General features: G+C 38.4%; 1 protein-coding gene across 3 annotated transcripts in view; it reads right to left on the bottom strand.

Moving 5' to 3' along the window:
• crybg1a (crystallin beta-gamma domain containing 1a) overlaps positions 1 to 15044 on the bottom strand; it is a 42590-nt gene that overhangs the window by 4265 nt on the left and 23281 nt on the right. For all 3 annotated transcript variants that reach the window (XM_079852779.1, XM_079852780.1, XM_079852781.1), the window contains 13 exons: positions 13236 to 14425; positions 7453 to 11962; positions 6881 to 6919; positions 6329 to 6447; positions 6060 to 6234; positions 5754 to 5893; positions 4827 to 4953; positions 4682 to 4717; positions 3745 to 3926; positions 3492 to 3618; positions 3163 to 3308; positions 338 to 464; positions 188 to 217 (listed from right to left, as the gene is read on the bottom strand). In XM_079852779.1, coding sequence (XP_079708905.1) covers positions 188 to 217; positions 338 to 464; positions 3163 to 3308; positions 3492 to 3618; positions 3745 to 3926; positions 4682 to 4717; positions 4827 to 4953; positions 5754 to 5893; positions 6060 to 6234; positions 6329 to 6447; positions 6881 to 6919; positions 7453 to 11962; positions 13236 to 14425 — 6948 coding nt within the window. The remainder of the gene's footprint in view (positions 1 to 187; positions 218 to 337; positions 465 to 3162; positions 3309 to 3491; positions 3619 to 3744; positions 3927 to 4681; positions 4718 to 4826; positions 4954 to 5753; positions 5894 to 6059; positions 6235 to 6328; positions 6448 to 6880; positions 6920 to 7452; positions 11963 to 13235; positions 14426 to 15044) is intronic.

Genomic DNA, 15044 nt, shown 5'->3' with positions numbered 1-15044 from the left:
TCACAAAGCATCTTGCTGCATGTTCATTTAAAAAATATTCTAATTTGATCATTTTTTTACTGGCCAATAAGAGTTTAATGTCAGCTCCAATTAATTCATATTTGATTAATTCATTCAGATTCCCATGTATAGCGTGTGCAGATTCCATGTGGAACAATAACAATTTGTGCATGTCCAATAAACTCACCTTATATCTGGACAGTCCTTCAGCCTGATTCTGAGACAGAAAAATAAAATATAAGATGCCATGGGAATACAAACACCAGCATGGTTTTATTAAATAACAATGTAACTGTAACATTGAACAAATAGGGCAGATATTGCAGAAAATGATTACCAAAACCACATGCTGAAGAGACAAGATCTTGAAGTTGTGTGCTCCCCAATCCTCTGGACTGGCGTAGAGACCCTTCTCTAAAACATACAGCTCGCCTGAGAAGTGTTCCTTCTCGAATGCTATCCACCTGTTCAGTCAGATGTTAGAGAATTTCACTGACAGGCTTACTTTGTAACCCACCAGACCTGGGGCCTGATGCAAAAACATTGCGTACGCAAAACATTGAAATGTGCGTATGCAATTCTTCATGCACATATCAGGATTTATAAAAAATAAACAGAGTAAATATGTGCGCACTGTCCACACACTCCAGTCTAGACCATGCGTATGCACTCTTTACGGACAGCGAAGCGTGTTAGGCGCATGATAATTAATCGCATGAAATTGCAGAACTCATGTTCTGAGAAAATATTTCTCACGAGAACAATGATTAATGATGCAAATTTTTGTTTGGTGGTAGAAAGGTCCATTGGTCGGTTTAAAAAGGTCCGATGACAATACTGTACAACCACTGCTGCACGGAGGTGTGCTGTTGATGTTGTGTGCAGGCAAAAACAATTGTATTCGAAGATTTGCATGTTGTTGTTTTTTTAAATGACGCACTGAGACAGACAATTGTATTTACACTGAAAAAATAAACGGGCCTATCTGTTTCCATTACAAATATACTGTATAAACATCCTAAAAATATGTTTACCTTATAGGCAAAATTGCATACATTTGATTTTTTTAAAACAATTAAAAATACTATTTGGCCAGTGGAAAAGAATGAAAATAACTCTTCTCTGAAAACTTTGTCTGAAAAGTATTTTATATAATTTAGCTTTAACGGATTTTTTTTTTTAAAACAAGACAAGGATACTAAACGATTTTTAGCAATGTAATGTGATGGCAGAAATGGCATATTTTCTTAATGTCTTGCACTGTTAAACATGGTTTAACGTGGATTGGAATATGCATACGGAAATTATATGCAGATAAGGATATGCATAGTAAAACTAGGCATCGTAAGCTCCATACATGGTTATTTCGAGGAGGAAACAGGGTGGAGATGCATATACGCACATGCATACACGCATCTTCTGCTGACTGGGTTTAATAAAGGGAATTTTGTGCAAGTTCTGCTGATGAAAGCTACCTAAAGTTTATATACATGAGGCCCCTGATATCTGTAATATGGACCACATTGACATTCACAAAACTCACAATTTGCCACACATTTCACATCCAATAAGGAAAATATGGACAGTTGAATGAGTCATTCTCAGACAGTAGGCAAAATGTCACTTACTAATCTTATAAAGTAACCCATAGGCTTTAAATATACAGAAATATGTGTGACAGATACATAAAATGACACAATGACATTGTGATTCAGTGTTAAATATGAACACTATTGTTTTACTTATCTCATAATTTATTCATTTCAGTATCATATCAAAGTCACACCTTTGCCAATGATGCAGAGCTACAGTGACACGTGTGTTCTTGAGTTTTATGTGTCTGTTCGAATGTGAACAAGAGAAGAGAGAGACGGGGGGAGTGTGGGTGTGTTTGCCACACCATGACTAAATTTATTTTATTTTTTTTAAGATAATGAGTCTGCCTCAGGATATATGACACCTCACACTCATGTGCCACTCCTTTCATTAACACAAGAGCAGGTATGAACTTAAACCATGAAACAGCTTTGTAACATACCATTTATCAGAGTTACAGAGTGAATTAAGAAGAGTGCTGCATTTTAACACATTCGTTTTAGATCTAGTTTATAGATCTTACAGAACTAGTTGATGGATTAACTGACAAAATCATCCTCCATTAATCATAAAATAATATATATAGACACACACACACACACACTACTGTTCACACACACACTACTGTTCACACACACACACACACTACTGTTCACACACACACACACACACACACACACACACACACACACACACACACACACACACTACCGTTCAAAAGTTTGGGGTTGGTAAGATGTTATGCTTTTGAAAGAAGTATTTTTCAAAAATATAGAAAAAAAAAAACAGTAACACTGTGAAATATTATTATAAGTTAAAATAATTGTTTTCTATTTTTTATATATTTCAAAATGTAATTTGTTCCTATGATGGCAAAGCTGAATTTTCAGCATTTATTACTCTTCTCTTCAGTGTCACCTGATCCACAAATTATTCTAATATGCTGATTTGCTGCTCAAGAAACATTTCTTATTATCATCAAGGTTGAAAACAGTTGTGCTGCTTAATATTAATTTTTGGAAACCATGATACTTTTTTTCAGGATTCTTTGATAAATAGAGAGTTCAAAAGAACTTTTTTCTTATAGAAAACATTTTTAAATTATAAATGTCTTTACTGTCACTTTTTATTAATATAATGCATCCTTGCTGAATAAAAGAAGAAGAAAAAAATCATACTGACCCAAATCTTTTGAACATTAGTGTATATTTGTCTGATTCTCAAATATCTTTTGCTTCAAAGCAAAGTTTGTAATGTTTTGATTCATCTTAAAGTTTGTTAGTTTGGTTAATGACTCTGAATTAGAACCAAGACTTCTAAAAATGTGAGTGGTGACTGTTACACTCTTGAATAATGAGTTAAATAATGAAAGAATTATAATTTTTGACTGAACTACTCCTGATTTTATCTCTGTAAGCAGTTGCCCATAAGAGCTAATAATAATCATTTCACTCACAGATTTACAGCCATACTAAGGTTTTGAAAGAAAGGAAGAAAATGAGAGAGTGATGTCTGAAGGAGGGAGTTTAGATATAGATGGAACTAAAGGAACAAACAGACACTCACACTCCAGAGAGGACTTCCACTGATTGCGTCTTTATGCCAAAGCCAGTGGCTCCCATGTTGATGACAGGTTCCAGCAGGTCCACATTCATCCCTCTCTCAGCGAAATCACGCTCACTGAACATTCTCACGTGAGGAGTAATGAAATCCTACAGAAGGACACAAAACCATGAAATGACTTACAACTTCCTTATTCCAAGAATACATCAGTGCAAGTCAGAAAAACACAAGGCTACACATAGTTTATTAATGTGAGGAGGTTATGCTGTAAATTGTTTATTTAATATTAATCTTGAGCTCTTTTGTTTCAGAAATGGTCTCCGTGTACATACTGCTAACACAGGACGTATAGATTGGAGCCTGTCTTCCAGTCCACCCCAGTCAGTGAAGTCTGCATACTCTCCTTCCTCCAGAAGATACTGGCGCCCCTCGAATCCTGGGGCAGAGTATCCTACCCAGCTATGTATGAACAAAAACATGAATCACTGTCTGAGCCAGCTAAAGGCAATAAACCAGCAAGAACTGAGACCAACAAAACCAAATCCTACAATGTCAGTCTCACTGTCAAAAAAGGAGTACACTCACAGGCCACTCAGGATCTTCAATGAACCGACAGAACAGAGTCTCTTTCTCCTGGTGTTGTCTGGACTCTCAGTCTCCTCTTCTTCATTTTTCTTCTCCTCTTCCTCTCCTTCATCAAAGTTGTAAATGTCCCTTTCGATCTCTATACACTCCCCTTGGAATATTGGATTTTCAAAGAGTACTGCCTAATTTCAGACAGAGAAAAACACTTTACAGCTTCCTGCAAAATAACTTTCAGTCAAAAACATGAAGCAACATGAACAATTTAAGCAAGTTGAAGCAGTTCAAGATATCCGTTTAGAGCTTTTTTAGTCAGATAAACAATTAAATAGCACAGACAGATGCAATAACGCATCCTGTGTGAACAGGCCTGAACACAACATCCCAGAATATGACCAAATGAAATGCTACAGAGGTCGTAGAGATCATTTATTTTCATACAGCAAAATCCATGACATGTTCAATGTTTGACTGGGGTGTGTTTACGTGTGTGCGTACATTTGTAGGCAGAATATTCTGAATTCTGGGAATTCTTCCTCCAGAGTTGGTGAGGCTCTGGTAAAGCCGACTCAAGGCCTGTATTAAATCATTATGGGATCACGCGCCTCTGCTATGAGATTCATGTACAGCCAAAGTTTTTACTGCATCTAACTGTAGTTTCAAAGTCAGACACAATGCTGCTGCTCTTTCACGGCTCAGAAATAAAAAAAAAACAAATGCTGGCACGGACTGAGAAAGCAAATAACACAAATACCACATCTGGGCATGCTCAGTCTGGTCCAGACTGCCTGCATCAACAGGTACCTTTAATTCCAGGCTGTACAGAAAGTCTTTCACCAAATAAATGTGCAAAATTAGTCTTTAGTCATTACAATTTTCTCAGTGAACTACACCTACTGGCACAATCAGTGTTCAATGAGATTTAACATGTACAGCTCACCTTAACTTCATTGGGATTTTCCACCTTAATTTCACCCTGTGAAAATCATAAGGAACAATTTTATTCAAATCTCTGTTCATATATCTTGTCTATTAATGATAAAGATAAAATAAGTGTGTGAAAGTGAGTGGTGGTATGTAATTACCATTCTCAAGGGCCGCAGTGATCCGACAAATGGGGTGGGAAAACCCCAGTCCTGAGGGCAGGGATATACTCCTTCCTCCAAAACAGCCAAAAGACCCTGGAAACCTGGGTCACTAAAGACCAGCCATCTACAAACACACAACTTCAGTAAGAATCGATCTAACAGGTTTTTTACAGGGAAAAAAAAAGTTTTAAGTACTGTGATACCTGGTAAAAGATAACCTTCATTTTGTAAATTAAAAAAATGCCTTTTGAAGCTTTGGCAAAGAACAAACATGCCAATGCATAAAAAATATTTTGAAAATGTCATCTCCAACCAACACGCAACGACAAGAAAGCAACATTCCATTCAGACACACAGTCTCTTTCTCTCGAAAAGTCTCACAACTCCAATCATCGGTCACATGCTTTAACCTCAAAACTTTCCACTAGATCATGCAGCGAGGCCAAATATGAAGCTTGTGTCCTTAATCTCTAATTTTGCTCCCATACGCAAGATTATTTTTGAAAGAAAGAAATTCATACTTTTATTCAGAAAGGAAGCATTAAATTGATCAAAAGTGACAGAAATCTTATAAATGTCTTTACTATTTCAAATGAATGCAGTTTTTTTTTTTTACTTTCCATTCATCAAAGAATCCACATAAATATTGAACAGCACAACAGTTTTCAACATTGATAATAATATAATAATAATAATGTTTCTTGAACAAAAAATCAGCATATTATAATTATTTCTGAAAAATCACATGACTGGAGTAAAGGCTGCTGAAAATTCAGCTTTAAAATATATGAAAGTTGAAAACTTCACAATAATTGTGTAAACAATATGACTATTTTTACTGTATTTTTAAATGCAGCCTTTGTAAACAAGCATCCCATATAAGCAGGCATTTTGGCATTTATTTAAGATCAGAAGCTCACTTACACCCCACTGTGGACCTTAATGGACCCAGTACTCTGAGGAATACCAAATGAACAGGTTTCTATGGTGTCATCGCAGAATGAAGACATTCGGCCCATCCCATTCAGCTCTGTGAACAAGTCTATTTTTGGTGTGCTGTAGTCCTGAGAGGAAAATATCAATGCAAATCAAAGATCAAAGGATGCACGTCAGTGCTTCATTTGCATTTTCCAATGCATATTATACTTTTTTTTCTTTGGGTAATTGTACTGATTAATAAGAGTACTGAGGTCAAGTGTTGAAGCATGTGACTCATGATTTTAGACTTACCCTTAATGCAAGTCTAATGGAGCCAATGACCATGGGTGTAGTTGGGAGTGGCAGGCTGTCTGGCCCCATCTCCCCACTGGGCTCTGTCTCCGCCCACTCATTTGCTAAGTCAACTGACCCCTCCTCTAGTGCGATGGTTCGGCCCTGGAAGCCTGGCTTTTCATACAGCAGCCAGCTAACAGGACAAAACAGGAAACATTTGCAAACTTGCATTTTAAAGTGTCACGAGATTTGTCACATTCTTAACAGGAGGAAGTGATTGTTCCTACCATCCTCTGACGACCTTTACGGAGATGAGTGGAGAAAGTGTCAGAGAAGTGGCATCCTCTACATCTCTGAACACCTCGTATGCCTCTCCTCCAAAATGAGGTTGTTGGTATATAACAATCTGCAAGCAAGAATATTTAATAAACACTCTTGCTAGTCAAATGGTTTCTTCTTGCTTAATTGAAGCACTGTATGAGCGGATAATTAACTGGAAATTAGCAATAAATTAGTTGTACTAAAATACCTACTAAATAAATGAAGACTTCAGATGCAAAAGCCTCTAAGTCCATCTAAAGTTTTTGTTTAATATTAACATTTTTTATCAGGCTCCTATGTATAGGTTTCTACCCAAGTACCTGCATTTCTGAATGGGCTGAGGCAGGGAGTTTGAAGTGAAAGTATTTGATGAACGTATACTATGTACGGAGAGCATTCACTCAATATTATTGTCTAATTTTTGACAGAGGTGGCTTTTGCATCGGTCTTCAAATATAGTACTATAAATATTATAATTTATGATCAATTTTGTATAGATCAGTTCAGTTTTGCAATACCTTTCCAGGGCGTCTGTGGAAGCCCCTGACACCTGATGTCTAGAAATCAAAAACAAATTAGCTGATATTCAAACACGTTATTTCCAATATAATCATAAGAAAATTATGACATAACATTTATTACATTTTTAAAACTACTTTACTTTGAGAGATTGACTGGACCTTTGGCTTAAAAATAGTACTGCTCACTAAGGCACTGTGGTCAGTGGTACCTACTGTATAAAAACAAACTGAAGCCTAGAGGGCTTAACATTCCCCTTAAACACTGAACAACATAAGTTCCACTAATAAAAGACGAGGCAGGTACAGACAACCCAAGCAGTTTCAACAGTGAAGCAAGACTTCCCCACATCCCTACAGCGAATAAACTATAAACAAAGGCTTTATACACATTATGCACTAGAGTATATAGCACATGCTGTTCACTATACTATACTATACTATACTATACTATACTATACTATACTATACTATACTATTCAAGCAAGAATTTAAAATGAGGACTTTTTGGGCTTTACTCAAAAGGAGATTTTTTTAAATAGTAGGCATTCTGTATTAAGAATATTTCTTACCTCTGCATATGTTGGTGAGAGGCTGGTGGGTGTGAGCAGTGGAATCTGTTGAGTGCTGTTGGATGGAGATGTTAATCCTGATATGCCTTGCAGTCCCATGTTTGAATTGAATGTGTTGGAGGTGAGACCAATATCCAATGCAGGGAGAGAGCTAGTGTCAGGCCTTTGCTGGTTAATTGTGTTGGATTCTTTGCCTTTATTCATGTATTTCTCCAATAAGTCAGGCAGTTTGACTTCTGAGAAAGTTGGAAGAGAAGGAGGTGTCAATGGGCCCTTTACTGAATCACCAGGTCCACCCTTTACATTGCCATGATCTGGCAAATCACCAAGCCCCTCTTTTGGAGCTGTGACAACATGGGACAGTGGTATACCCTTCTGCTCTCCTGAGGTTGGCACCACCTCTGGTGGTGGCGCAATGGGGGACTGAATGCCATTAATGAGAGAGCTTGGTTCAGTTCTGGCTTTTCTTGATGTGTTTGGGTAGTTCACAAGGTTTGAAATTATTGACATTCTTTCCAATCTTGACGACATTTTTCCAGAGTCTTCTGTGATTTGTTTTTCTCCATCATTTTTCTCCTCAGTAACTGTGAGCTTTTTAGCTTTGTCTTGTTCCCGTCTAGATGAAAGACCTTTATAAAGCAGGCTATCCTCAGCACGTTTGGACAATGGGTTGGTTTTTGCCCCTTCATTGTTCTTCTTAATAATCATGGCTGGAGAGGGGTCTTTTGGTCCCGCAGTTCTTCTTGTCCCAAACTGGAACTGTTCTGGGTCAAGAATCTTTTCAAAGTGATCTTCTTTAATGGCCGGCATGGCAAAAGGTGGCGAAGGCATCTTGTTCTGCCCATGTTTTCTTGGTGGCAAAGAGAAAGGGGAGCAGTTCTCTTTAATGTTACGAATGAAATCATCAAAGTCACCCGAAGTGTCAAGCTGATTGTCATCACTTGCAGAACAATCCAACCGTCTCTCTGTTTTCTTTTTCTCAAAACTTTGGTCCACGTCTAACCAACTAGATGGTGCCTTGCTAATTTGTGAGAGGCTTTTGGTGTCCAAAGGAAGATTCTGAGATGTAAATTTTTGAACGCTTTGGTCGGATGGTGGTTTCAGCTTTTGTAAGTTAATAGCTGGTAGTTTATCTTTAGTCTTTGTAAAATCCTTGACTTTCGGGTTAGACTCTGTATTTTTAATTCGGACCTCGCTCTTCCTGTCCACTCTGAGAGTCTGTTTATCTGGTATTTTTTTAACTGATGGAAGTTGCTGCTCTAAAGTCTGATCACCTTTTTGAACAGGTTCTGGTTTAGAAGCAGCCTCTGGAGCCGTGAACACTGCTACTGCCGCCTCATCAACTTGCTTTGATATACTGGATTCATTCTGTTGGACACACTCTGGGTTTGTTTTACTTGAGTCTTCAGACTGAACCGGTTGCTTCTCTGAAACTTTGCATTTACCACTTTCTTCTTTATTTTTAACCTTTTCATCTAGCTGTATAGTTGTTTTTGGTCGTTTCAAATCTGAATTTAGAGCATTTTTCACACTGTGCTCTTTGGTCTCCATCTTCTGGACTATCTTTGATGAATTCTCTGAAATGACTGGAATGATTTGTTCCTGAGAAGGGCAAGACTTCTCCATACCTTGAGCACTCAGATTACTGGTTGGCTCTTTCTCAAACCCAACAAGAGACTTCTCTTTGACAACATCTGGCAGCTCATCAGATGCAACCTGCACATGTGATTCTGTTGAAACTGGTAAGTTCGAATCTGTCTGTTGTTTTATGAATTGTAAATTGTTTTCTGAATCCGACACATCCAGTTTGACCTTGGTTTCAGCAGCGTCAGATTTTTCATCCTTCACTTCAGAAGAAGCTTTTGATTGTTTAGCTGTCTTGGGTATTGTGGAAATTTCATCTGTCTTAGTAAGGGCACATGTCTCTTCTTTGAATCCAAGAAACTTCTCTTTGACAACATCTGCCTGCATATCTGGCATAATCTGGACATGTGACTCTGATGAATCTGGTAGATTTGATTTGGTCTGAAGTTTTATGGTTTGCATTTTGTCGTTTTCTGAAAGCGACACATCCAGTTTGACTTTGGTTTCAGCAGCACCAGATTTTTCATCGTTAATTTCAGAGGAAGCTCTTGATTGTTTAGCTGTCTTGGGTATTGTGGAAATTTCATCTGTCTTAGTAAGGGCACATTTGTCTTCTTTGAATCCAAGAAACTTCTCTTTGACAACATCCGACTGCATATCTGGCATAATCTGGACATGTGACTCTGATAAATCTGGAAGATTTGATTCGGTCTGACATTTTATGGTTTGCAAATTGTTGTTTTCTAAAAGCGACACATCCAGTTTGACTTTGGTGTCAGCAGCACCAGATTTTTCACCCTTTGTTTTAGAAGTGGCTTTTGATTGTTTACAAATATCTTGAATACTCAGATCACTGGCTGTGTAATGGCCCATCTCAGGTATTGAAGAAATGTCATTTTCCTTGGTAAGGCCATATTTCTCCTTCTTGAACCCAGTAAGCGGCTTCTCTTTGACTGATAGCTTATTTGGTACATCGTGGACATCTGGCTGTGATGAAATTGATAGATTTGACTCTGTCTGGTGTTTTTCGGAGTGTGAATCATTCTTTTCTGAAAGTGGCAAATCCAATGTGACTTCAGTATCAGTGGCACCAGATTTTTTACCATTTGTTTCAGAAGAGGCTTTTGATTGTTTAGCCTTCTTAGATATTGTGGAAATTTCATCTGCCGTAGCAAAAGCACATGTCTTTTCCCCAAACCCAAAAATAACCTTTTCTTTGGCAATATCTGACTGTTTATCTAATGCAACTTCCACATGTGGGTCTGATAAAATTGACAGATTTGATTCTGTCTGTCGATTGGTTTGACAATCATTTACTGAAAGTGACGCATCCGGTGTGACTTTGGTCTCGGCAGTATCACAATTTTCACTCTCCGTTTCAGAAATGGCTTTTGATTGAGTACAAATATTTTTAACTGTGTCAGATTTCAGAGCAGCGGTGGGTGTGACAGACAAATTTGTCATCATCTTCTCACATTCGTCTATTTTTGAATCTGAAGCTGCAGTTGCCTCTGCCTTCCTAAAATCTTTCTTGGGTTTAAGTTTAGAGGGACTTTTGAGACGTGGTGTTGCTGACTGTAAATCACCCATGTCCTTAACAGGGCTTTTCAATTTGAGCTCTGGTGATACCCTGGCCGCAGCATTCCCAGTGGCTTGATCACATTTGGAAGATTTGCCATTACTTTCAGGACCGTTAACCAGTGATGACTCATTTCTCTCTGGCTTGGTAAGTGGCAGAGAAGCGGGTTCATATGACTCACTCTCTCCGCGGGCAACTTCTTCATCTGAGGGCTGTTTAAGAGGGCTCATTGGTGACATTTGAGGCAGCTTTCTTCCTGTTGGTGACACATCAGTCATGACTTTTCTTGGACTCTTTGGCCCGCTTAGCTGGGTTTCGTTCGCTGACTTCTCCTTTTCAATGTTCTGCTCTGATTGGTCAATGCCAGGTGCTGAGGAAGAAAGTTTTACCTGGGTTTTGTTGCCAGTGTCACCTGATTTGACTTTACTCTTTGAATAATGAAAACTACTCTTTGATGTTGGACTTCTGTCACTGACAATTGTTGGTTGTGTTTTTGATTTTTGGATATCTTTACATGCTTTGAATTCAGTGTTAAGCTTTGTTGAACCAGAATTCTCCAGTGAAGATGGGGAGGATGGGGATTTATCATCAGAAAGTGAATTTTTTAGACTTCTTTCTCTTTTAGGCTTTGAAACAGTGACCTGTTCTTTAGTGGGTTGAGAAGTTTTTGTCATAAGTGAGGCATCCAAAACATCCCTCTCTTCCACTCTCTTTGTCTGTGACATTTTTTGCTCTGGGCTTATTAATCCTGCTCCATTCTGACGTTTGGTGGACATCTGTCTTTCAGCTTCAGTAGACACACTATACACTGTGACAACCTCCACCACTTTCTTTGGTTTTGTTTGAACCTCTGGTCCGGTTTTCTTAGGAATTCTGGTCTTAGTGTCAATTGGTTTACTAAGTGTAACAGATTGGTCTTTTTCTGTTGGAGACTGGATCTCTTTTTGGTCTGTCTGCTTCTGCGAAAATCTCCGTACTGGAGGCACTTCTATCGTCGATGCCTCAGAGAGGCTTTTAATGCGAGACATAACAGCTTTTGTTTTAGGGGCAACTTGTGGTGGAGGGCTCTTCGCTTTAATTCCCCCATTTGTTCCACTTGCAGCTCTGTCCGTACGCTTGGATGGCACAGATGAGTTTTGATGACTGCTCATCACACTATTAAATGGTACTTTATTAATTGGCATTTCTGGGAAATCAGTGGCGTCTCTATTCTCTGTTGAAAGTTCAAAGGGGCTCTCTACATCCTCATCGAGAGGCTGCTCTTGAATGAAAACAGCACAATCTTCTACAGACTCATTTGTCTGTTGGTTGGACTGATTGACATTCACACTTTTGGGGTTTGGTAATCTGTGGAAAGACAAAAGCAACAGCAATGTTAAGAGACAGGTATGGGAGGATCCATGCATTCATATGCTTTCAACAGTATGCATCACATTGATGAGAAATAATTTGATTTCTTCAACCGTGTAAAAACTCAGTGTTAAAGAGCTTAAATTATTTCAGAAAATTTTTTATGAACTTGTTTGACCGCATTTTTAACCTTGGCATCATCAATGAACACAACTTAAACAGCTTAAACTTTTAACCATGACATAGAATATCAATTAATTGTGTAGACTTTTAAGATTACTCATCTGAAAAGGGCTGATAAATCAGAGGTGAACCTGCACAGAATTATTCAGGTAAATTTCTCTTGTGTGAATTAAAGATCAGATCAAATCAAACAATAGCTGCTGTAGAAACCCAAGTGATCCCTATCTTGACAGTGAATCACTTGCACTTAATTTCCATTGTACGGGTGTTCATTTACTTTTATCACAGCTATACATGAAGATATGATAAATAATGAGATAATAGAAACAGCAGTTTTTAAACATTAGACAACAATAACACTCATTGTGGTTAGATCTATTCTTCCCTAAAGAAAGTCCACAACAAAACTAATATAGCTATAAAAAAAAAAAGTTTAAAAGTTTAGGGTGAGTATTTTTTTTAAAGAAATTAATATATTTATTCAGTGAGGACGCATTAAATTGATCAAAAGTGGCAGCAAAAACCTTTATAATGTCTATTTTAAAAAGATGCAGTTCTTTTGAACTTTCATCATGGTTTCCTCAAAAAATATTAAGCAGCACAACTGCATTCAACTGATAATAATAAGAAATGTTTCTTGAGCAGCAAATCACAATTTTAGAATGATTAATGAAAGATCATTCAACACTGAAAACTGGAGTAATGGCTGCTGAAAGTTCAGCTTTGCCATCACATTAATAAATTACATTTTAAAATACATTAAAATAAAAACATTTTAAATTGTAATAATATTGCACAATATTACTGTTTTATTGTATGCACTGTGTGCATGCAATACTTATTTCAAAAGCATTTAAAACACCTTACCGACCCCAAACTTTTGAATGGTAGAGTGTATATATATATATATATATACAGAAACCTAAATCTATGGAAAGATCTGAGAGTCATTGTTCATCTCATACTCAAAATCATGGGAACCCAAGTATCATATTGCACACAGTCATCTGCACTGTACAGACTTAACAAAGGCCTCGCTGCTCAGTAACCCAACACAGACACACAAACACAACACAAGAGTACTTACATTTTCACCCTAACCTGCTGTACATTCTGCGTTATATCCAAGTTAGTCTCACTTTCAGCTTGTTCTTCCCCGTCTAGGCTTGATTGAGAACCAACTAACACTCTTTTAGCAAAGACTTTTTCACTCTTTGAAAGTTTCAAGCTTCTGCGTTTCTCTTCATTGCTGTCAGCATGTAGGTGTTTAGGAATAAGTTTCTCTCGAGTTTCCTCCTCTGGTGGTTCAGTGCTGTCTTGTAAGGTGAAGTTGGCTGGCTCTGGAGCTCGAGAAGGACCAGGAGTGTTGCTGGCAACTGCACCGAGGATAGAGTAACTCTCAGTTGGGCTGGCCAGAGCAGGTTCTGCAGGAGAAAGTGAGTCAGTAATGGAGCTCTCACTCTCCTCCTCTGTCAGGTGAGTTTCCGCCCACACGGCTCTGTGTACTTGACCAGGTGAGGGAGAAGATTGAGCTGAACTCTCCTCTGCCTCAGGGGAAGTTGTGTTCGTTGGGGTGGGAAGCTCATTATTGCCTTCTTGATTGCTTAGTTTGCGTGATTTCCGCTTGCAGCTGTTTTTCTTCCCCATGCTTTCAGTTACTGTCTGTTCTCCAGGCTGAATGTCGGAGGACGATGAGCTTCTAGAATGTGATCCCAGAGTCACCCCGACCAGCGCCGTGTAATTCCCGCCGCCTGTGATGGTGGGTTTCAAAACAGTTTTTTTACTCTCGGTCCTTCCTGAGGCCGCAGAATACTTTGGCGTGTCAGGAGTGTGTACAGGGACGTCTGCACATTTCTTTATTGTTGTGTGTGTTGTCTCCTCCTGGTACACCTTGAGCTTCCTGTTCACTTCCTGCACCAGATGCTCGGTCTTCTTGTCACAGGAGGTCTCGACCCTGCTCACTTTGATCACTTCTACCTCTTTTACGCTCCCTCGTCCACTACTGCCACTGTCAGCAAAAGGCAAGTCTCCTCCATACGCGACAATGGAGGCAACGCTACACACGCTGGGACTTCTGTTCTCTGGACCAAACTCTGAATTATCATCAATCTCTCTGTGTTGAGTCTGTTTCAGTTGTTCTGATCCTGAGTACTTGGTTGGGCTGTTGGCCTCTGGTGACAAATTTTCATCACTGTCATCCGATGTGGTTCTGCTTTTTTTCTTCCGAGTGAAAAAGCTTCCAATACGATTTAAAACTCCACTCTTCTCCTCAGAACTCTAGGAGAACAAAACGGGAAAGACAAGTAAGAACACCTAGCCTAAATAAAATACAATCTCAAATAACTATTATTATTACATGGCTTGGTTGAATTCTAATGTAGAATGCAGTCTGTTATTTCTTGATAACAGACCACTGCTAAGTATAACACACCGTTGCCATGAAAAACAGACCGTTGCTATGGACGCAGGATTCTAACCGCAGAGACGGAACGGACTATTTTCTTTTGCGGAAGCAATAGAATCGTTTTTAAATCAATAAACTCCTTTTTAAATCAATATTTTGTGTCAAATTATTGATTTATTTGGTAGGTAGTCATGTAATAAGCAGGATAATGCTTATTATCTCCGCTTATTACATGCTCCGCTTCGCGTCGCGGTCCTGATCAGCCTGTCGGGGTTGTATTCGCTATAACAACCGCCTCGCTCTACATTATCCCTTACTTAAACTTGAGTACTTACGACTGTGCTGAGGGGTTTACAGATTTTGAACATTATTAGCAATTTTAGTTCCTACTAAATTATGATAAATGATCTTGACAAAATAACACCAATGATACTGTGTATTTCTGTGTTCCATTGGCAAATAGTAATCTGAGTTCTGACATTTACTGATTTA

This window comes from Squalius cephalus (assembly GCF_949319135.1).
Source record: "Squalius cephalus genome assembly, chromosome: 20".
NCBI lineage: Eukaryota > Metazoa > Chordata > Actinopteri > Cypriniformes > Leuciscidae > Squalius > Squalius cephalus.
The sequence above is the reverse complement of the archived record's forward strand: the minus strand, read 5'-3'. Positions and strand labels throughout refer to the sequence as shown.